Source organism: Orcinus orca, chromosome 15 (genome assembly GCF_937001465.1).
Source record: "Orcinus orca chromosome 15, mOrcOrc1.1, whole genome shotgun sequence".
In the NCBI taxonomy this organism is placed as follows: Eukaryota; Metazoa; Chordata; class Mammalia; order Artiodactyla; family Delphinidae; genus Orcinus; species Orcinus orca.
In genome coordinates this window covers 43,180,293-43,205,197 of record NC_064573.1, presented here as the reverse complement: position 1 = coordinate 43,205,197, position 24,905 = coordinate 43,180,293, and the positions used below count along the sequence as shown (strand labels likewise).

General features: G+C 38.1%; 1 protein-coding gene across 8 annotated transcripts in view; it reads left to right on the top strand.

Annotated features, from left to right (window-relative positions):
• The window catches only part of DSG2 (desmoglein 2), a 63,450-nt gene extending 39,558 nt beyond the window's left edge, over nt 1-23,892 (top strand). For 6 of the 8 annotated variants that reach the window (XM_049698146.1, XM_033435242.2, XM_033435244.2 and 3 more), the window contains 12 exons: nt 67-228; nt 374-518; nt 1,332-1,498; nt 3,551-3,688; nt 3,803-3,988; nt 7,447-7,712; nt 10,472-10,614; nt 10,907-11,134; nt 16,280-16,507; nt 18,424-18,545; nt 19,070-19,405; nt 21,060-23,892. In XM_049698146.1, coding sequence (XP_049554103.1) covers nt 67-228; nt 374-518; nt 1,332-1,498; nt 3,551-3,688; nt 3,803-3,988; nt 7,447-7,712; nt 10,472-10,614; nt 10,907-11,134; nt 16,280-16,507; nt 18,424-18,545; nt 19,070-19,405; nt 21,060-22,079 — 3,141 coding nt within the window. In that variant the 3' untranslated portion in view covers nt 22,080-23,892. The remainder of the gene's footprint in view (nt 1-66; nt 229-373; nt 519-1,331; nt 1,499-3,550; nt 3,689-3,802; nt 3,989-7,446; nt 7,713-10,471; nt 10,615-10,906; nt 11,135-16,279; nt 16,508-18,423; nt 18,546-19,069; nt 19,406-21,059) is intronic. The other 2 variants (XM_049698147.1, XM_049698148.1) reach the window with 2 other exon arrangements.
• The last annotated feature ends 1,013 nt before the right edge of the window (nt 23,893-24,905 follow it).

Below are 24,905 nucleotides of genomic sequence, written 5' to 3'. Positions count from 1 at the left end.
AAAAACAATTACCTATAAGTTATAGAGAGTTTAACTTGAGGCATTCCTTTCTTATTTTTATGTTAGATACATTCTGATCTTGCAGAAGAAAAAGACCTAAAAATTACATACAAATACACTGGAAAAGGGATCACAGAGCCACCTTTTGGTGTGTTTGTCTTTAATAAAGACACCGGATTACTGAACGTTACCACCATTCTAGATCGAGAAGAAACACCATTTTTTCTGGTAAGAAGAACAATTTTACATTTATTAGTTTGTAGTTCTTCTTGGGTAATAATTATGTTATGTTTTATTATTGTTTTGAAACTATGGTACTTGAATGACCTCAGCTTAAATCTCATCCCTTCTATTATTTATGTCGTGATTTCAGCTAATGGGTTATGCTTTGGATGAGAAAGGAAACAACTTAGAGAAACCAATAGAACTCCGAATTAAAGTTCTTGACATCAATGACAATGAGCCAGTGTTCACACAGGACGTCTTTGTTGGGTCTGTTGAAGAGCTGAGTGCAGCAAGTAAGAGGTTATTTTTTTTTATGAATGAATATCCAAGGCCAATTTATCCCCATTGTGTGACTGAACACTGAAACCTCTGTCTTAGTGGAGGCTGGGTATTACCCACAGGACAAATAATAATAAACGTATTGCTCTAGGTTTAGAACTGCTTTTTTGTTATAAATTTTTTACCCTCAAACAGATGTGGTAGATTGATGTGATAGGTTAGGTCTCTATAGCAACTATTCAATTTTAGTCTGTATCAGGAAAGCAGCCATAGATAACATGTAAACAAATAAGCATGGTTGTGTTCCAATAAAATTTTATTCACAAAAGCTGGTGGCTGGCTGGCTTTGGCTCACTGGCAGTAGTTTGCTGACCTTTGACATATTATTTCAACTGTCAGACTTCAATGCAAGTGTTAAACGCAGGAGAGATTTCTCTTTGATCAGAATGTAAAGAATAACTATGCTTCTCCTGAATTGCTTATATTTTAATAAGCATGTATTTGTATCTGTTCATTCTCCTTTCTTTGTATGGGTTATTAGGTCTATTATAAACAAATTTGTGACCCTCCTATAGCAAGTGTTCAGGACTTCATCCTAAAAATTGTATGTACTAACCTCAGCCTCACCCTCACCTTATTTTTCCTATTCCTACCTCCATTCACACTTATTTCCTCAAACAATTAAATGTTTTGATCTTGGTAAACTGATTTTGATAAATACCTGGAATCCTTTTTGGAACAAGTTGATATTATAAATAAAATAATAACATACATTAAGTATGCTAAAAGTTGAGTTTCATCTTGGACACCTTTGTTTCTGATGCCAGATACCCTTGTGATGAAAATCACCGCAACAGATGCAGATGAGCCCAACACTCTGAATTCTAAAATTTCTTATAGAATCGTATCTCAGGAGCCTGCTAATTCTCCATTGTTTTACCTAAATAAAGATACAGGAGAGATTTATACAACCACTATTGCCTTGGACAGAGAGGTAAATTAATATTTTATGTTATTCATCTTTTCAGCTCTCCTCTGTCTTTCCAGTTATTCTCTAATTCTTTGCTAATTTTCTGACTTTGGTCTGTGTTACTTACTCATAGGATAACTCGGAATAATCCTCCTCTAGGGATGTGCTGTCTAATATGGTAGCCATCAGCCATATGTGGCCATTGACCACTTGAAATGTGACTAGTCCAAATTGAGATGTGCTGTAAGTGGAAAATATACACCAGATTGGGAAGACTTAGTATGAAAAAAAAGAATGTGTAAAGTATCACCTTAATAATATTTTTGTTGATCACATGTTGAATTGATTATATTTTGGATACCATGGGTTAAATGAAATATATTTGTTTAAAATTAGTATTACCTGTTTCTTTTTACTTTTTTTATGTTTATTTATTTATGTCTTTGGCCACGCCACTCAGCTTGCAGAATCTTAGTTCCCCGACCAGGGATTGAACACGGGCCCTGGCAGTGAAGCCCCAAGTCCTAACCACTGGACCGCCAGGGAATTCCCTCTTCTCACTTTTTTAAATGTGGCTGCTAAAAACTTTAAAATTACATAAGCAGTGTCCTAGGGCCTCTCCAGTCAGGATCTGTTTGCTAGAGAGTTCCAAAGCAATGTTCCTTAATTTGTGTCTCTATAATGAAACGTCAGGAATCTTTTGTACTACTAATACGTAGACAGAGGGAGGAAAACAGTTTGAAATAGGAATCCTATTTAGGGTAATAGAAGTATTTGTAAAGGAAAGAGTTACTGTAAATCCCAAATTGGAGGAAAATTTGAGTCAGTTTCCTAAAAAGGGTGCTTTCTCAAACATTTCATTTTTTGTTTCTAAGTCAAAGGGAACATTTTAGTTGAAAAAGGGAGAAGTTTTTTTAAATGCTACAGACATAAAGGTCTTAACAGCATGCAGAGTAAAATGCGGATGATCCAAAGAACAATGTATTATCATCAAATATAAATCATCATCCAGGCACCGTCAGGGTGTTTTGTATTACTTGGAAAAATGATGACTCTGGCCAGAGACGGAGAGGATGGTGCTCAACATTCCTCTCAAGGTCTTTGTAAAATTAAAGCATATTATTACTCCTAAAATTCTACTCTACCTTTTTGCATAAAATGAGAATAGAAAAGTACTATTTTGAATTAGTAGTGTGATTTTTTTAAATGAGCTTCGTCTCTGGAAAGTTTAACCAGAAAATACTGGCTGTCGCTTATTGGGCACTCACCACATGCCTGGTGCTATTACAAGCCTTTTATGTGGAATAACTCAAATTAACTTCACCTGTAAACCCTGTGCAGCAGATACAATTACCCCCATTTTACATAGAAGGAAACCAAGGAGCAAAGGGATAATGTGTGTCCAACCCAGCTAGTAAGTCAGAATTGGAACCCAGCCAGCTGGTTCCAAAGCCTCTGCTGTCCTGCCTCTCACTGAGCACAGGGTCCCCAGGCATTGGCACTGGCTGCCCGGCTCCTTAAACAACACCCACACTGAATGGAGCCATCAGAAGGGGACCACGTGGAAGAGAGGTTTCCCTTTGGAGTAATATCTGAAACGTTATTCTCTAGGACACGTTCTCCAAGAATCTAATCTCCCGGGATGTATGGACAAAGTTCACCAGTTTTGCCTTCACTGGTCAAGTGTTCTTGGAGGATTAAGTTTTCCTGGCTTAACTTTTAGCTGAAAATGATGTGTGGGATAGAAAAAACCAAGTCCTAGTGTCCCATCACTTCCAGTATAGTGCAAACTACATTTTGAATGCACTCTTTTGTGCTCAGACTATTTTAAGGAGAGTCTCATCTCCTGATAAATATCACCAATGACATAATTAAGAATTCACTATCAACAACTGCATTAGGGAAAAGCTCTGATGGCAAATAAACAGCATCTTCATAGGATTAACAGCAGATCATGAAACTTATTTATGAATAAAACATACTGTGGTTCATTCCCTTGATGATAAAGTGAACTAAAACCAGAAAGATAGAGCCATTCATTTTCACCCCAGCTGGATATTTTTTATTTCCCTGTAGGAACACAGCAGTTATACTTTGACGGTAGAAGCAAGAGATGGCAATGGACAAGTAACAGATAAGCCAGTAAAACAAGCTCAAGTTCAGATTCATATTTTGGACGTCAATGACAATATACCTGTAGTCGAAAATAAAGTGGTAACTATTATTTTTATAACAAACATGCCTATGTATATTTTAGTCATAAACTAAAAATATATCACCTAGGTTTGTGTTACCTCAGAATAAAAATTGCCTGTTTATGTTTTGCAGTATGAAGGAATAGTTGAAGAAAACAAAGCCAATGTAGAAGTTTTACGCATAAAAGTGTTCGATGCAGATGAAGTAGGCTCCGATAATTGGTTAGCCAATTTTACTTTTGCATCAGGAAATGAAGGGGGTTATTTCCACATAGAAACTGATACTCAAACTAATGAAGGAATCGTGACCCTTATTAAGGTAAGTACTTAGTGTTCAAAACTGGAATGGGAGAAGCTGGTCCAGAGGAGGGAACTGATCTATTTTGAGCTCTACATATTTACAAGTACTTTTCATAATCAGTTAACTGGCACCACAGTTGTAGAGATAGGAGCCACCCCTACTAGCCCAATTTCTGTGGTTAGTAAGTGGTTACACTTTTTGTGTTTCTAATGTCAGTAGTAGGAGGGTCACATTTTGAAACACAGTGTTATAAGTGTGCTTAATTGAATCAAGGAACAAAAATTTAATGGTGTTATTAAGCATATGGGTCTTAAACAATTAAAACCCTTACTCCCACAGAATTTCTTAAACAAAACTTAGAGGATGCATCTTTATCTAACAGAATAAGTAAAGAAGAATATCAGTGTATGTTTAAATGGTTTATGGTAGAATTACCTTATCAGATTTTAAAATAGAAAGCAAAGCTACAACTTTCAAAATACTGTTTCATTAAGTCACAGACAAAAATTGATTCCAGAGGTTTCCACATTTTTACAAAAACTTAATATATGGCATAGTATGTAAACCCTAATAGCAGGAAGAGGAATGATGATAATGTATAACCGAATAGAGAAAAATTAACTTGAGGTTTCATAGTAATAATTATTGATACCATTTATCAATAGGCTACTGTATGCATTTAGATTACTTTTTGTAAAGCAAAGGAAAATAGAAAAAGATTAGCTCATGTTTGAAGGGAAGACACATTTTATGATTACTGAATACATGGATAATGGCATCAGAGACGAAATAGATTTACCTGCTTATACAGAACTAAGCATACTTTTTAGTCACAGATTATAGGTGCAACCATGCTAGATGCCTGAGATAAAAAGCCAGTAATACACATAAGGAGAAACAATCACTTAGTGATGAATAATAGAAATACCCTCAATGCACCATGGTAGCACAAAAAGGGGTTATCAAAGGGGGCATGAAAAAAAATAGTAAATTTAGTATTAAAATGACAGCAACAGATTAAGAAAATTACAAACTTACTTTTCCAATTGTATAAAGAATCACTTCCAAAGTATAAAGGCGGTAATGAGATTTCATTCAAATGAATGGACAAGGAAGATAGATAAAGAAGATATACAAATAGCAAATGTGTGCATAAAGGATACTCAACATCATTAGTCATTAGGGAAGATGCAAATTAAGACTATGTGAGCTACCACTGCACACCTGCTAGAATAAGCTACAATCAAAGGAAGACTGACAACACCAAGTATCAGCAGGAATATAGAACTGGAACTCCTATATATTGCCAGTGGAAACATTAAATGGTAGAGCCAGTTTGGCAGTTTTATAAAAAGTTAAACATTGAGTAGTTATCCAGTGACCTAACAATTTAGTCCTAGGTATCCACCCAAGAAAAATAAAAACATACATCTACAAAAAAACCAAAAAACTTGCATGCAAGTGTTCATAGTGGCTTGTATTCCTAATAATGAAAAACTGGTAACAGTCCAAATGTCCACCAACTGGTGAGCAGATAAAATGTGGTCTATTGATACAATGGAATACTCTTGAGCAATAAAAAGAAATGAAGTACTGATACATGCTACAATGTGGATGAACCTCAAAAACATTATACTTTATACAGACACAAAATACTATGTACTGTATGATTCTATTTGTGTGAAATTTCTAGGAAAGGCAAAAAACGCTTCTATAGAAAACAGATCTGTGGTTGCTTAGGGTGGGTTGTGATTTGGCTACAAATAGGCAAAAAGGAACTTTTGGGGAGTGATGGAAGTGTTCTAAAACCAACAGTCTTGATATTTGCAAAACCATATAGGCTTATGAAACATCCTCATGTTTTACACTTAAAAAGGGTAAATTTCATTGTAGGTAAATCATACCTCAATAAAGCAGTCTAAAAAAGATACAGGAGAAGAATAGATACTTTAAACTGTAGAAACAGAGATAGTAAATCATCACATGAGAAAAAGCCTCAGCTGCGTTAACAAATAAGTTTAGTATCTTTAATGCTATTGAAGATAGCAAAAATGGGAGTGATAAAATATGCTAACAGTTGCAAAACTAGAGGTATATGCCCTCATACGTTGCTCTTGATGCTGAAAAATTTTCCATTCTCTTTGGAGCACGATGGCTATTTATAACAAACACTATGAAACATTTTTTATGTCGCCAGGACCTAGCTCATTTTTTTTTTACCATTGTCTCGTTCTTCCATGGTCTTTGAATACTAATGACATATGGCTGAAAGATTTTATTTCTCATCCGACATACATCATACCATCAAAATAAGTGTGTGAAGTGCAAGAGCAACTTAAAAAGACAATAACTTTCACAAGGATTCTACAGTCACAAAGAGTGTATTTTTCTGTAGTCAATTTGTGTTGTGTTATTGTCCCAATGCCACAGTGGCCCATATAATAAAGGGGGCAGAAGTTATATATCCAGAACTCTATAGAGAGGAAAACAGATTTCATAATAAATCATCCAAAAACAAAAGTGAACATTGCAGTAATTCATGTAAATACGTGTAATATATTTAATGATATACTGAAGAAACAGCAAAAATGGTCAGTCAGTACATCTAAATGGTCAGGACCACTAGAAATAAAAAGCAACAGGACCTACATAAACTTTGACTGGGTACTTCTTCCCTCTGCAGCTCAACAGGGGAAAAATAATTTGTATAAAAACGTTCAGAGCAGTATTAACTGCAAATAGTCGAAATGCCTAATAACAGAATGGCTAAGTAAATTAAGTGTATCTAAATAGTAGAATACTATAGAAATGTTTTTAAAAAGAAAATGGACAAATTGGAACATAAAATATGCATAGAGTGATAAACTGATTATATCAAAGGTACTTAATAAATACCACAATTCACAAAGATCAAAGTATTTAGAGGAGGATTAATCTTTTATGGCATTAATAGCAAACCAGATATTAATAGACATTATGCTAAAAAGGAGGGGGTTAGATTCTCCGTTTAAACAAATTTGAAAATCCCTAGGCTTAACAAAGCTAAATAGTTGTTTTTTCTACGGGAGGTCTCGGTTTTATATGCCATGGGAGAGAGCTGGCAGTGCCTACTTACGTAGCCCTTTTCACCAGAACAAACCCCTGGAACACATTTTAAGGAATATTATATTGGATGTCCATTAACTTTTTTTTATTAAGAAAAACAATCACTTCAGATTGCTAAAAATAAAAATGTATACGTTTTAAATGATTCTGACCTTAAATAAATTGGGGATGCTTCCTAAACATCCTTAACATTTATGAACATCAAAATTGACAGACTTTTTAATGGCATGGTATCAATATAAGAGTTGGACTACTCAGTACTGCTGTATTTTTCATGTTTTAAATTATTATAATCTGACACTAAAACCACACATGTGTGTTCTAGTTGTTGTCCCTTTTAAAAAGCATTCCCTTTGATTTTGCCTTTCTAGGAAGTAGATTATGAAGAAATGAAGAATCTTGACGTCAGCATTATTGTCACTAACAAAGCAGCTTTTCACAAATCAGTTAAGAATAAATATAAGCCTACACCCATTCCGATCAAAGTCAAAGTGAAAAATGTGAAAGAAGGCATTTATCTTAAAAGCAGCATAATCCAATTTCACACTAGCGAGAGTGTGGGAAAATCAAGCCAAAGCCAAATAATGGGAAAATTTCAAGCTTTTGATGGCGACACTGGACAAGTAGCCCGTGTAAAGTAAGAGATAGTTATGAATATTGTTTCATCATTTTAAATGACTTTGAATGCCTATTTTCAAAAATCGTAATGAAATTTTAACACTTCACTCCTTCGAACCCCGCCATTATAATCCCCCAAAGGTCTATAGATTAAATTTCCTAGAGTTGTACCTGTCACTGAGAGGCAAAGAGGAGTTTTCCCAGGATCCCTTTCCCTCCACCACCCGAGTATGAGGCAGAGGCTGGGTTGCTCACCTCAAAACAGTTCTGGGTAGAGAAGGCTAAAAAGCAACAAAGAGAAAGTTCAGAAAGACACTTTCTAAAATCTGTCTTAAAGGAGTATTAGAGATAAGAAAATAGCAAATAAAATTTACTGCAAAATCCACTTTATACAAGGTTGGTTAAGAGAAATAAAAATAGCTGCATAATATATTTTAATAATGGGGAATCCAGTTTCATTTGCTCATAAGCCTTGGAAATTGATCTTCATTTAAACCAGGCCATTTGAGCTAGGGATTGATGAAACTTTTGTAATGCTTGTCTTGGTCATGGTGACCTTTACTCAGAATATACTTATTGAGAACCTACTAAATGCCGCTCCTGTGCTGGAAGGTGCTGGATTGTGTCCACTCTGTAGCGACACCTAGGTTTGCAAGATCCATTCACATTTTCAAAGTGAATTTACATCTTAGATCTCAGAGCCATACCATCAAAAGATGACTCTCTACAGAGCTATTATTTATGAAGTTCTACCTAGCTGTAGTTATTTGGTTGAATTTAAGAATCCCCACCTGCCACCCGAGACACAACAGCTTCTATGTTCTCCTGCTGTCGGTGCCAGAGTTGTCGGTTGCTTCACTCTCCTTAGGCCTATGTCCCTGGGTGCCAGTACTCATGAAACATTGTATTTAGATGCGTGGCCAACCATAGCACGAATGAGAATATGGAGGAAGCTCTTCAACAATCTCTTTCGTTTTAGTGAATCTCCTTTTCATGGAATTCATCGGCCAATAGTAGCAAGTGACCTTTTTCCAAAATTATGTTAACGAACAGCTTCCATTGTGTTTTCTGCAATGTCTTGGGGACCCCTTTTTGCCCACCTTAACTTCAGGAACCAGTCTAGCTTCTCTCGACTTTTATAGTCTACTTTTTATTTCCATGGCTCTAACCTTAAGGAGGCAGTCCCCACCTAAATCCCCAGAATTGAGAATGAGTGTTCCTTATGATTCCTCACGCTGTCCCCTGAGAGGCTTAGATGCTCTAATTAATTATCCTCCAATAATATTGTGACTCTCTATTGAAACTTCTGTTTCCATCTAACTATTTAATTTTGGTTGCTGTTTTTAGTAAGAGTTATGACTGTATCAAAAGATCATATGTTCTTCCTTGAAAAATAATGAACCATGTTTCTTTACTCCTCAGAAGTATTTTATTTTTAGCATACACTTACAGAATTTTAGAATAAGAATGATCTTAAAGATTAACTCAAACCTACTATTTTACAGATAAGGAATGAGAGGCACAGCTAAGTGAAATAATTTTCCAGTATTCACCTAATCTAGAAATGTTGATAAGGACAGCAGAAGAATCACTCTCTTAACTTTGTCATAATTTACTCTTTTACTGATTATTCATATGCATCAGTTGTTATGGTATTTGACATGACATGTGAGCTGCATCCTACTTTGAATGGTGTCTAGTTTTCACAGTAGAAAACAGAAAATCCCTTAAATGAGACCACACAAAACATTCCATTGTGAAATGTGATTCTTATTACTTTAACTTCGTCTTTGTTATAAGCATTATTTGGGAAAACATTGACAGCAGCTAAGTTCAAGCTTTAAAATTCCAGCCATGAAATTCAGAAATATTTGTGAAAATCCAAATGTATCATCATTTACTGGTATAAATATTAAAAGACAGGAAAGTTTAGCTCGAGTGTATATTAAATAGTCACTATAAACAAATATTGCCATATATTAGCCACTCATTTTTGTATGCCTAAACAGCCACTTAATAGAAAATAAATCATTAATATGATTGGTTGAATCAAATTCTCATATGTTTGGTTTATATTTGTATTTGGATACATTTTAAACTCGATGGTATTAAATTACATATATTTCTGAAAATGTACTATGAATGTTCTCCTTGCCTTCCCAAAGCTGTCTCTTTTTGCACTAATTCTCCTTTGCTTTGAAGGAATAAACCCAGAAATCACCTTATCAGCATTGTTTTCACTTTTAACCATTTCTAACTGAAAGAAGCCTATTGCTCTGAACAATCAACAATATCCCAAAATTTAAAGCACTTCCATTTAAGGCAGTCATTGATTTTTCAAATTGATACTTTTAAATATTGATAATATGCCAATAAATAATAGAATGTAAAACTGCTTTTCTCCACGAGTTCTTGTTGGGTGACTAAGTTATCCTCCAAGGTTAACTCCAAATTTAAGGAAAACTAGATTGAAAGCTGTAAGACAGACTGAAGAGCAACTCGTAAACCTCCCGGGTGAGTAGGCAAGGGCGTCGCCCTTGCACATATGTCTTGGGTATGTTACAGAAATAAGGAAGGGTCCAAAGTAAGTGTGATACACAGTAAACAGAGGGGCTTTTAGGATAGTTTCAAGAAATTAAAAACCATTCCAAACTAATGCCTGTAATAAGAACATATATAAGAAAGCAGAAATTAAGCTTGAAAAGAGTTGTAGATATTAGTTGTAGATAGTCTCAATTTATCCAGAGCTCAAAATTAATTTTGTCTGCTTTCTAACAGATATGCCAAATTTGAAGATATAGACAATTGGATCTCTGTGGATTCTGCCACCTCTGAAATCAGACTTGTAAAAATTCCTGATTATGAATCCAGATATGTCCAAAATGGTACATACACTGCAAAGATTTTGGCTGTGACAGAAGGTAAGTTATTAAATAGACATTTTTTCTTGGTTATATGCATTTAGATTTTATTTTCCAGCATCAGAGACCTTTGTTTTGATCTTGTAGGAATGCCAAATGGGTAGACCTTCACATTTCTACTTATTTAGTGGATTAAAAGATATTACTTGATCTGAATATGAAAACATATCTAAGATACAAAGCATCCTAATTTGGTTACTACCTTCTCCTTACCAAATTGGCAAGAAAATTCAAACTATGTCCATATGAGCAGTATAACCAAAATATACATTATCTTTTTCTTATTTTTAAGAATATCCTAGAAAAACCATCACTGGCACTATTAGTATCACGGTTGAAGACATCAATGACAATTGTCCCACACTGGTCGACCCTGTGCAGACTGTCTGTGATGATGTGCAATACGTGAACGTGACCGCAGAGGACCTGGACGGACCCCAAAACAGCTGGCCTTTCAGTTTCTCTGTCATTGACAAACCAGCTGGAATGGCAGAAAGGTGGAAAATAGTAAGCCGAGAAAGTAAGCAAAACCACTGGACTATATGTTTAAACATGATAGAAATCTAAAATCCTTATAATACAGGCTTTTTTCTTGGCATGAATTACATTTCCAATACAACTGAGTTTATAAAATGAGGGTCTGAAACTCAGGCATAGTGTCTTTGATCTGCCTAATAATAAATACCCTATTTGGAGAGAGTGAAGGGAAATAGATATCTAATATCGTTAAAGTATTTGGCTACAAATAGGCAAAAAGGAACTATTTTACAAACTCATCTTTTTCCCATGTCCCCTGCACTGGGTATTCTCCAAATCGCTCTTGAAGTAGTTGTCTCGTAAGCTGAGGAATACGTTGCCTCTCTAAGCACAGCAATCAGAGTAGGTGCCTTCTAAAAATCTTGATGTATGGTAACGATGATTCCATTAAAAATAACTCTTCCGGAACATATACCATGTGCCAGGCACTCTGCTATCCCTTCATATGCATTATCATGTTTACTTCTTACCCCATAACCTTATTCCCTGATTACAGCTGAGGAAACTTTGGCTTAACTAGAGTTAGAGAGCTCGTTTGAAGTCACAAAGCTGGTAAGTGATGGACAAAACATGGAAAGGAGTCTGTCTGTCCCCTTGCCCCCCATGCCCGAAGGACATGTGCATAAATCCGTATCTTGGGACATATCCCCTTATTGACGTGCTCTATTGGCTTCCTTCAAGGTGGTTTCAAATGTAGAAAAATCTATCCAGAAGACTCTTTTTGTTTTAAACAGGTAGTGCTCGTTTCAGAAAAGTTTTAAATGTAATACCCCAATTTTTCTTAACTTTTAAGTTTATTGTTTCCTTAGGCTTAGCAAATTTTACAGTCATTTTAAGAGGCTTTGAATCATGTTTGGTCCAATTTACAAACTAAACACCTTTAACATTTCAATATATTTATAAATTTAGTATATTTGGCTTCCTTTTTATGTATTTCAATGATCTGAATTAACAAATAAAACTTTCTTGTGATTCCTATACTCTAAAATACCAGTAAATTTAACTTATAAATACATCAAACCTGACATCCTCTTCAGTGGTCCAATACTGAACAAACCAGTGATATTTCAACCTAAAACCATAAATCTAAATTAGTAACATAATTACACATTTTGAACTGGAGTTACATAGCTGTCACGTTAATAGGGCTAATTGTCCTTAAAATATTACAAGTGTATAAATATAATAACAAATGCAAATAATTTCTTTACAATGCAAAAATATTAAAACTAAATCTTTAGTTTGTTTAAATATTCCTATACTTAATTCTGAATCTTCTTAGGGTTTATGTACTCACTTGCAAAAGATAGTTATGTTGTTGGTTAACTCAAGTGGTCTCCCCAGTAAGGGGTGACAATCACCATCTTGATTAATTGAGGTTACTTAAGATCAAGTTTTCAACTAGCATGAGCCCTGGGATGCAGACATCCAGATGATTCTTCTTATGGTAATTAAGTCACAGGCCTCAAGACTCACGTCGGGGTTGGTCCCCTGACTCACATTATCTCATTCTGTACTCACAGAAGTCTGGGACTCCCACCTAGGCTGACTGCTTGATTGGAGTTTGCCTTTCTTTGACTAAGATAGTAAATGTGTTTTGCATTGAACTTGTTGGGATTCCAAGACTTACTTATTTTTATCTAAGAAACGTGATGTTTAGGAAATGCCAGGCACTGGTCTAAGCACTTTACTAATATTAACAACCCTAGAAGTTTGGCATTACCGTCATCAACATTTTACAGATGAGGAAACAAAGGTGCAGAAAGTTTAACATTCTCAAAGTTACAGCTAGTTGAAGAGCTGGAATTAGTATTTGAACCCAAGCACTCTAGCTGTGGAGTCTCTACTCACTACCTTTATGCTCTGTTGCCTTTCCAGATACACAGTGGATTTTCTGTCTAAAGATAAAGATGTTTGAATTTGATAGGCTCTTGAATTTTTTCCTAGCCTTAGAAACATAAAACTCTTTAGGATACACATACATGTTAGAGTATTATAACAGGAAGTCACTGAGCTTATACTGTATACATCTAGACAATTGAGAGAGAGAGGGTTCTGTAACCCAGGCTTTTTTCTCCTTGGCTGTATAATGAGATGATTGACCAACTATCATGATAATAAATAGCTCCTAACTATTTTATTTATTTGGGAAATATCTTAAGTACAGAAAATTACAGAGACTAATAAGGCAGATACCTTTGTACCTCCCACCTAGAATTGAAAGAATATTAACAATTTGTCGTATTTGAATCAGGCCTTTTTTTTTTAACGATCACTGACAAAGTAGAAGTCCCCTTTGGGCCTTTCCTCCCCTTTCCATCTTTCCACTCAGAGCCAATCATGAATTTAGTTATATTCTTCCAGGCCATGTTTTCCTATATTTCTTTTAATAAGCTCATATTCCTTAAATGAATGACTAGATGCTTTCCTCACTTCTCCAGAGCTTTGGGGATGATTTAATAAGTATATTTCTAGCTTTGGAGATCAAATTCCATAAAATATGGACCTTAAAATGAGAAGAGGATGTCTCTTACTTACAAAAAAAAGTAAATAAAACAAAAAAACCTCCCAAACACCTCATTTTTTATCTTTGTATTCATCCATCTTTGCCTTGCAAGTAAATTATTTTTTAATAAATGTTATACATATATCAGAAAAAGTTTTAAACTATTCTAACTGATCATTATTTTTACTCATGGGAAAACTGGTTATTATTTTTATTCATGTTGAAAGAAAATTTCTTAAATAATCATCAGTCAGATTTTTAAAAAAATAAGATAAAAGGTCATTTGCACAACACTTTCTGTGTAATATTCTTGCCAAAAATGTGTAGCCTGAATCCAATCATGAGGAAATTCAAAATGTGGAAAATCCTTTAAAATAAGTGGACTTCAAAAAGGTCAAAGTCCTGGGACTTCCCTGGCGGCGCAGCGCCTGGGACCCCGTGCGCCCAATGCAGGGGGCCGGAGTTTGATCCCTGGCCAGGGAACTGGATCCCACATGCGTGCTGCAACTAAGAGTTCACATGCCCCAACTAAGGAGCCCACATGCAGCAACTAAGACCCGGCACAACCAAATAAATAAATAAATAAATAAATAAATAAATAAATAAAAGGTCAAAGTCCTGAAAGGCCAAAAGAAAGTTAGGACTGTTATAGATTATTAATAGAGACTAAGGTGACAGCTAAATGCAGGGCATAATCTTTGATTGGATCCAGGATCATAAAAAAAAACAAAAAACAAAAGCCAGAGAGAGTAAGAGCAAGAACTGTAAAGGGCATTTTTACAACAGTTGAAAAGTTTGACTATGGGTTATATATTAAATATATTATTATATCAAGAATGAATTTCTTGAGAGGGTTAATATCCTTTGGTCTTAGAAGATTTATGCTGAAGAACGTCATGAGATCTGCAACTTACCTTGAAATAGTTCAGGGGGAAATAAGTGTGCATGTAGAGAGAAAGTATTGTTGTAAAATGTAAACAATTTATGAAGGGTTTATCAATATTCATTGTAATAGTCTTTCAGGTTTTCATATATACAGTGAAATTTGAAAAATTTCAAATATACAGTGTTGGGAACAAAATGGGTGGGACTGGATGAAACAAGATTGGCCCATTGTTGAAAATTATTAAAGCTGGAGATGGGTACCATGGGAGTTAATTATGCTCTTTCCTGGATTACGTCTGTTTGAAAATTGCCTTAATAAAGTTCTTTTTTTTTTTTGCGGTACGCGGGCCTCTCACTGTTGTGGCCTCTCCCGTTGCGGAGCACAGGCTCCGGACGCGCAGGCCCAGCGGCCTGGCTCACGGGCCCAGCCGCTCCGCGGCATGTGGGATCCTCCTGGACCGGGGCACGAACCTGCGTCCCCTGCATCGGCAGGCGGACTCCCAACCACTGCGCTACCAGGAAAGCTCCAATAAAGTTCTTTTAAGAAATAGTAAAATATAGGGACTTCCCTGTTGGCCCAGTGGGTAAGACTCCGCACTCCCAATGCAGGGGGCCAGAGTTCAATCCCTAGCCCCGGAACTAGATCCCACATGCCGCAACTAAGAGCCCGCATGCTGCAACAAAATCCTGGTGCTGCAACTAAGACCCGGCACAGCCAAAATAAATAAATAAATACATATTAAAAAAAAGAAATAGTAAAATACAGGTCATTCGATGGAAATGTCATTTAACTCTCCACTTGTTTGTCACTGTATCCCAGTAATGGAAGAGTTCCTAACATCTGGTAAACCACACACATTTGTTAACATTAGTCATCATAAAAGGATGGTATGTCCAGATCTGATCCTTTGCTATTCACCTGCATATGTGGACTAATTTCATCAAGCACACAGTGTGAATTCAATAGAGAAGTTATGAAATAATACAGCTTCTAACTGGAGCTAATAATTATTAGCTATTAAAGAATGTTTCTGTAGACTCACAGATGTAGAGAACAAACTAGTGGTTACCACTGGGGAGAGGGAAGTGGGGAGGAACAAGATAGGGGTAGGGGATTAAGAGGTACAATCTACTATGTTAAAATAAATAAGCTACAAGGATATATTGTACACCACAGGGAATATAGCCAATATTTTATAATAACTATAAATGGAGTATAACCTTTAAAACTTGTGAATCCCTGTGTTGTACACCTAAAACTTATATAATATAATCAACTATACCTCAATAAATTTTTTAAATTTATTTATTTTTGGCTGTGTGGGGTCTTCGTTGCTGTGCACAGGCTTTCTCTAGTTGTGGTGAGCGGGTCTACTCTTCGTTGCAGTGCGCGGGCTTCTCATTGCGGTGGCTTCTCTTGTTTCGGAGCACGGGCTCTAGGCACGCTGGCTTCAGTAGTGGTGGCAAGAGGGCTCATTAGTTATGGCTCATGGGCTCTAGAGTGCAGGCTCAGTAGTTGTGGCACACAGGCTTAATTGCTCCGCGGCGTGTGGGATCCTCCCAGACCAGGGCTCAAACCCATGTCCCCTGCACTGGCAGGCAGACTCTTAACCCACTGTGCCACTAGGGAAGCCCCTATATCTCAATAAATCTTAAAAAAGAATGTTTCTGTAATGTAATCTTGCCCTTCCTTGGTAATCACTCATTTTTATTTCCTCTTTTATCTTGTCCTTGCAGGTACCAGCATGCTACTGCAACAAAAGGAACGAACGCTTGGGAGGAGTGACATTCACTTGCTGATTGCAGATAGTAAAGGCTTCAGTTGCCCTGAAAAGCAAGTCCTTAAACTCACCGTCTGCAAGTGTGTGGAAGGCGGTGGCTGTGTAGAAATGTGGATTGACTCCTACGTTGGCCTCGGACCTGCAGCAATCGCGCTTATAATGTTTGCCCTTCTGCTCTTGCTACGTAAGTATTTTAAAAGCTACATTTTAGCTCTTTTAGTAATGTTAGTATTTTAAAACTACACTTTAGCTCTTTTAGTAATGTTAGTACCTTTTTAGGTTTTTTTTTTTTTAGTATTTTGTTACTACGGTAGTCATTGATTTCTTTTGTTTTTCTATAATCACACACACTAGAATGCTATTGAGGGTGAGTAGGGAAGCAAGGATTGATCATTGATAAATTCACCAAAAGTTATTGAAGTGCTCTTCCGAATTTCGTTTTATAAGAATGTATCATCTCCTGATTTAAATAACCAAGGTTATTGTACATGCTCTTCAACACCCTTTTAACCTAAACCTTTTTGGTGTCTCCATTTTGATAAGCTCTACGTGAGGGAGGGATGTCGTCTGCTCTTCCATACCCAGTGCTGCAAACAGCACCTTGTGCATAGAAAGCTGTCAGAAAAGATTTGTTGCATGCATTTAGATTATGGTTACAAGGTTATTTTACAAACTCATCTTTTTCCCATCGATCCTTGCTTTTCACATTCATCTTGTCAGAGCTCCACCTCCCCAGACCCTCTGCTTGGCTTGCCTCTTCACCTGTCCCAACAGGAGCCAGACCCCCTGAGCACTTGTATGTTTCCCAACAGTGACAACCAGCCCTCCCCTCCCTGCATGCCCTCCAACGACCTTGGGTTTCCTTTCACTGAAGAACAGAAGACTACAGCCTGGGGTCGTGTGGAACCAGTCCACTTGACCCCTGCTCATGGGCAGAGAAACGCCTCCAGGGCAGCCTCAGTTATTACAGTGTCAGAAGACGAGCTTGTCAAAGCCATTAGTAGATGTTCAATTGAATGCACAGCACTCAACAGTTTATAGTGCACTTTTATACCATCATCTCCATTCAATGGGTAAAAATACAGACATGATGATAAATGACTTGTCTCAGCTTACCAAGTTTATAGGTAGGTAGGACTACATCTTTTACCTGGAGATTCCTTGCATTGCCTTCTCATCTCAGATTTCCCAGCACCTAACATGGTGCCTCGCACATGGCAGACACTTGATAAACATCTGTTGAATTACCCCTGGCTGATTTCAGTCTTTTCATTACGCATAGTAACTGTAGGGACTATTATATAAAAAGGAGCCTAGGGAGTAGTCAGCTCTTCCTTGGAAGCTGCCACATGGGAGCGTCAATAAAAGCTAATTTGGGGTGGGCTGCTTGCAGATGTGGTTAATTCTTTACTCTGTTGATTAAGGGGCCAGCATTGGCCTTTACTTCATCCTGGAGGTAGAATAAAATTGAAGGAGGGAGCTCTGAAATTTTATTAACTTCTAGATAAAATGTTATATATATTCTAAGGGTTTTTAATGTGGAATCACTTTAGAAAATAGTACTTAGGTAATTCAAAGGTTAACTGGAACCTCAGTGAGTCATGACTTCTGCCAAATTCTACTCTAGGGTAAAGTGGTGAAGTATTATAGAAGTTCTCATATTCTAGAATATTTGAATATATTAAAGCTTTTCTACCCTTAGGGACTTCTGATTTCTTTTTTAACACATATATATATTTTAGATGGTGAATTTTCTCATATTAAAAATTAAAGTGGTTTAAAAAAAAAACAAAAATTTCAGCCTTTAAGTTGGTTTTGATGATTTGGATAGTATCAAATCCAGTCTCGGTGTTCCACTTGTTGACCACAGTCTTTGTGATGGCCAAGAACTCTGAATCCGTAAGACTCCCTCATCCTGCCTTTAGGCTTTGGTATAACTCACCCGAAACAGGCTTGGTGACGTTAGATCAGGGGAAGAAAAGAAAAACAGAAAAATAGGGCTGTAAATAAGTGAAGACTGAACTCAGGAAGTGATAACGCAAATTCCAAAATTATGCAACATAAATTTGAAAATCTGTACTCAATTTTGTTTCTGTCCAGTTGTACCACTTTTACTGCTGAAGTGCCGTTGTGGGAAGGGCGCCAAAGGCTTTACCCCCATCCCTGGTACCATAGAGATGCTGCATCCTTGGAACAACGAAGGGGCACCACCTGAAGACAAGGTCAGATAATCAGATGTCAACAGAACACGTCTTCTTTTCTGCTTTAAAGGGGCCTTGGGAAGTGTTTCTAACACCTTAGGTCATGAGAGAGTAAAGTGGTTACTACAGATTTCATTCACATGCCTTCGTTAAACACAGGGCTCGAATAACAACTTACTTTGTATTTGTTGCCAGGACAGAGCTGAGGTGGTTTTGCTCTACCCTGACAGGTCCTAAGTTACAGAGAATGTAGAAGAAGCATCGGGCAGTGACACCGAGAATGTAGAACAAAGGTTAAAGAGAGGAAGCGTGTGTAGGGATTTAGGTAGAAATGTTTGTCCCGATATTACATGGCTGTCTTCCACAGCCAGGTGCTTCTGCATTTCCATTCCACGCGATGCATAGGGCCGGCAGAAGTCATTCAAGCAAAGTTTTCCTAATTTGCCTCTGCGGAAATATCTTATTCCCTGCATACGCTCACTTAGCTCAGGTCCTTCTACCAACCGTACTGACCGTCCGTGACTCGGCTGTATTTGCTCTCACAGGCAGTGCTGCCTCTTCTAGAGGCAGACCACAGAGACTGTGCAGCTGTAGGCGGCGGAGCAGGGGCTGTGACAACCAAGGGTGCTACCGTGAAAGGAAGCAGTTCCGCTTCCTTTATCAAAGGGCAGCATGAGATGTCCGAGGTGGACGGCCGATGGGAGGAATACAGGAGCTTCGTCTCAGGGGGGGCCACCCAGGTTACAGGGACAGCAGGAGCCTTGATGACCATGGAAACCCTTAGGACCACGAGAGCCACGGTGGCTTCTAGAGAAGTGGCCGGAGCTCGAGCAGCTGCGGTGGCAGTGAATGAGGAATTCTTAAGAAGTTATTTCACTGAAGTAAGTGGTGTTTTTAATGTATTGGCGGGGAAAGGGGGGCGGACATTTCTATGTGAACGTGATGTTATCAGGGTAATCATTTTCTTGGATCTAAATGGGACATCGTTCCTTTCATTAAGAGAATGCTTACAGGCAATGAGAAAGGAGAGGTGTGACCCACTGGGTCAGTCAGTCAGCTCAATTATGTGGTGACAACAAATGACCCCACGATCTTGCTTCTCGCCAGGGCGTATTTCCCACATTCGTGCTTTTGCCCCTCGATGCAGCTCTGCTCTGCCCCATGTGGTCCGCATTCCAAGATGTGTGCTGAGAGCACAGCTTGTGCCCAGGAAGCTGGCGTCCTTGGGGTGCAGGGAACAGAGCAATGCCAAACCTGGCAATGACCCCCAAAGCCACTGCCTTTTCCCACTCAAGTTTCATTGGCCAAAGCGAGTCACATGACCAGGCTGATGTCAGTGGGTCAGAAAGTGCTGTCCCCCTGCAGGAGCAGACTTGCTAGGGATGCGCCGGGTAGGGTGGGAGGGGAGAGACTGTGTGACCTAAAAAACACAATCCGTTATGTCCCTTTAAGTGTTTTCTTTTGAAGGCAAGTACTTGGTTCACTATTGAGGTGGTTCATAAAAAATGAGAAGGAGAGTTTCAGGAAAGATGATGGGATGCAGTCAGAAAGCTCATGCCTGGGATTAGAAATTAGAAGCTTCTCTTGAGAACAGGGTCATGCCTGGGAATGGGATGGGCAGAGTCAGATTGCTAGGGACCTGAAGGACCCTTGAGAGGAGTGAGGGGATGGGCTTCCACAGAGGCCAGTTTATTTCTGTCCCCTCCCATCTGCATGGCTGCAAATTACCTGAGTGCTTTCCCACTTTCTGCTCCCTCCCATCCTCCCTTCTTTCATACCATCTGCCCGCCCCCAAGTAGATGGGGAAATGGTGATTTGGTCAGTGTCAAGGAAGAGCACTTCTCGTCCATTTCCCATCTCACTGCTGGGCTCCACTCTGGTGTCCTGTTTTATTTCAGTATCTTTTTCCCTCTCTGCTCTAATCCTGCGTGAACCAGTCTTGATTATGTATGTGTGCTCAGCTTTTAATTTGGAAATCATTTCAAACTCATCAGAAATTTTGCAAGAATAATAGGAAGTTTGAACTCCTATATACTCTTTACCCAGATTACCGAAATATTAACATTTTGCCACATTTGCTTTTTGCCTTTTCTCCCTCCCTCCCTCCGTCTCTCTGTCACTCTTTCTCTCTCACACAGACACACCCACACACGCACACGCACATCCTCTTACATTACCACAGTACAGAGATTGAACAGTGACATATTGCATATTTCAGTTTAGCCAGTTATCCCCAAAATGTCTTTTATAGCCACTGTTTTTCCCATCTAGGGTCCTGCTTTCCATTTAGTTGTCATGACACTTCTGTCTCCTTTAACCTGAAACAATGCCCTCTGCCTTTCTCATCTTTCATGATATGAATATTTTTTAAGAATACAGGCCAGTCCTGTTGTAGGATGTCCTTCAATTTGTGCTTCTCTGGTGTTTCTTGTCTAACTACAAGACCGAGGTTAAACATTTTGAGCAGGGATCTAGAGGCTTGTTCTTAAAGGAAGTGCGTCACTCATTATATGCCTGTTCTTCTTTCCGTTTTAGAAAGCTGCCTCTTATGCCGAGGAAGATGACATTCACACAGCCAAAGATTGCCTTCTGGTTTACTCTCAGGAAGAAACTGACTCTCTCCAGGGTTCCATTGGCTGTTGCAGTTTTATTGAAGGAGAGCTAGATGACGGCTTCTTAGATGACTTAGGATTGAAATTCAAGACACTCGCTGAAGTTTGCTGGGGTCAAAAAATAGAGATGGATATGGAAATCGAGCAGAGGCCAAAACCTATGAGAGAAACAGACTTGAAGGCAGCTTCACATTCATTCTATGAGCAAACCAGGGTTAATTCCGAGAATACTTATCCCTCCGGTAGCAGCTTTCAAGTTCCAAAACCTTTGCATGAAGCAAACACAGAGAAAGTCACTCAGGAAATAGTCACTGAAAAATCTGTGTCTTCTAGGCAGGCTCAAAAGGTAGCTGCACCACTTTCAGATCCATTGGCTTCTGGTAACGTGATAGTGACAGAAACTTCCTATACCACGGGCTCCACAGTGCCACTGAGCACTGTGGTCCTGGACCCCAGACAGTCCGAAGGCCTGATGGTGACAGAGCGGGTCTATGCCCCGGCGTCCCTCTTGGGAGAGCAGCAGTACGCTAGCGAGGGTAGCATCATGGTTACCGAGAGAGTCATCCAGCCTCACGGGGGCTCACCTGGCCCCCTGGAGGGCACCCTGCATCTGCCCGATTCACACTATGTTATGGTGCGGGAAAGAGAGCGCTTCCTCACCCCCAGCTCCCGTGTGCAGCCCCCTCTGGCCACGCACAGTGTAGCCGTAGGACAGAACATGACAGTGATGGAAAGAGTGCTAACACCAGCTTCCACTCTGCAATCTAATTACCAGATTCCTTCCGAAACCTCTGTAATGGCCAAAAAGACTGTGGTTTCTGGAGCTGGAGTCCCGGGCCCTCCGCCAGACTCAGGCTTCAAGGAGTCTAGTCATTCTAATTATACAATAACCACATCTTCCACCAGGGTCTCCAAGCCTAGCACAGTCCAGCAGTTCTCCTAACCAGACACTGCCCCAGAGTTTAGCTAGCAGTGACTCATTTCATGTTTTCAAAGGACCTGGCTTTTCATGAGCCTTACAGATGTAAGAGGCACATATACCTTGCGCTTCAAATTTTTCTCAGTCACTAATATGCAGAGAACCTCACTGTCTCAGCTTCTAGGAGTGCAATTCAGAAATGCCCCAGGACTTACTGAGGGGGCATAATGATGATGCTGTGACTTAGGTGCCTTTGAGTGACTTATGGCCAAACAATATTCACAATACTCACAAAGCAAGTTAAATAGAGAATAAATCTGGCTTCTAAGAATTTTATCAAATTAACAAAGTGTCCAGTTCATGAGCCATCCGACAGAGCCCCCCATGAAACTGAGTGGGCCTCTTTGCCTACCATGTTAACATTTAACATTGCTGTTCTATATTCCATACGTTCCTGCACCTAGCAGATTATCAACAACTTATTTATCCAAAGATACACGCACAGTTTGAGTGACCCGTTTTGCTTGTTTGATTTCCTTAAAACTAGAGGCCCTTCAATCCACGTAAGGTTAATTGAATTTTGGAACACTGACATGGTAAGAACACACATTGTGTGTTTCTGTGCACGTAACTCTGTGTGTGTGTGTGCGTGTGACTCTGTGTGTGTGCGTGTGTTGTATGACCTCAAAAATAGCATTATACCTTCCCTTTGTCACTCAGTAATCATGAAAATATTAAATACTTCAAATTCAGTAGAATAATTGAGGGCAAAATTCATAAATATAAAATCACTTTATTTTTATAGGAATAATATACTATTAAAAAACTCAGGATACATTATCTTCTAATTTAGTACGTCTAAATTAACTATATACATGGTGGTAAGAATCCTTTTCACTGCTATAAATCCTCAGTGCCTACCATGGGTGCCAAATCAATATTTGTAGAATTAAACTGAATTTTAGAAGCTACTCTCTTTTATCTATACTTGCAAAAAATACTGAAAGACCCTATAATTTCTATAATTATGAGTTTGAAATTATGATTTATTCCATATCTCAAAGTCCTTGACTAGCTGGTCATGGCTTACTACATGGAATATTAAATATTGTGTAGCTGACCTGAATTTGTACATCTTGCCTTTCTTTCTGAAAAGTGTTTTGGGTGTTTTGGCCAAATAAATAGAGTATTTTTATTGCTCCCTGAAGAAATGATCCATTTCAGATTTCAAAGTATAAGTGCATATCAGTAATCAATTATATAAATATCCTCCACAACAAAATAATTTCCATAAATTTCAAAGGCTGTGATTTCATGAATTTTTAATATATTTACTAGGAAAATTAATCTCTAAAAATTCATTTTGTGGCACACTTTTAAAAATGTGTTATGCAAAAGGTTTATACTTTTTTACTCCCACTGACGTGTATGAATAAAAGGCAAATATTTTTAGACACCATAAGCCTGTGGCCAAAATGAAGGTCACTGTTCCATGCTATAAATTTTTTATTCTCTACGTACTAATTGTTTTTGCTTTTCTTTCATTATAGACTTAGTAGTTATTTTTTGCCAAGTCTGCAACAAGAATATCACTACTGTGTGAAAATGTGAATGTGACCTATGTACTCCAGACAAAACTTGGTCTTAAATTTCCTCCTCAGACAGGCTTAAAAAACCTAACATGTCTCCTATATATAAAGTCACCACATTTTCTAAATGATTTTCTTTGTTCCTGAAAGGGTGATTGTATTAGTTTTTACATTTGTCCTACGGAAGAAACGTTGTAATTGTATGTGTATCATCAAAATATTTAAATAAAAAGGCGACCTTCTCTGCAGCCTCTTGCCCATATCTTCTTATTGCCCCCATCTTCTTACTGCCCATATCTTCTTTCTTTTTCCTTGTTAAATAAGGTCTATTTTTTTTTGAATTTTATTTTATTTATTTTTTTATACAGCAGGTTCTTATTAGTCATCAATTTTATACACATCAGTGTATACACGTCAATCCCAAACTCCCAGTTCATCCCACCACCACGACCCCACGCTGCTTTCCCTCCTTAGTGCCCATACGTTTGTTCTCTACATCGGTGTCTCAATTTCTGCCCTGCAAACCGGTTCATCTGTACGATTTTTCTAGGTTCCATATATCTGCGTTAATATACGATATTTGTTTTTCTTTTTCTGACTTACTTCACTCTGTATGACAGTCTCTAGATCCATCCACGTCTCTACAAATGACCCAGTTTCATTCATTTTTATGGGTGAGTAATAGTCCATTGTATATATATACCACATCTTCTTTCTCCATTCGTCTGTCGATGGGCATTTAGGTTGCTTCCATGACCTGGCTGTTGTAAATAGTGCTGCAATGAACATTGGGGTGCATGTGTCTTTTTGAATTATGGTTTTCTCTGGGCATATGCCCAGTAGTGGGATTGCTGGGTCATATGGTAATTCTATTTTTAGTTTTTAAAGGAACCTCCATACTGTTCTCCATAGTGGCTGTATCAATTTACATTCCCACCAACAGTGCAAGAGGGTTCCCTTTTCTCCACATCCTCTCCAGCATTTGTTGTTTGTACATTTTCTGATGATGCCCATTCTAACTGGTGTGAGGTGATAACTCATTGTAGTTTTGATTTGCATTTCTCTAATAATTAGTGATGTTGAGCAGCTTTTCATGTGCTTCTTGGCCATCTGTATGTCTTCTTTGGAGAAATGTCTATCTAGGTCTTCTGCCCATTTTTTGATTGGGTTGTTTCTTTTTTTAACATTGAGCTGCATGAGTTGTTTATATATTTTGGAGATTAATTCTTTGTCCGTTGATTCATTTGCAAACATTTTCTCC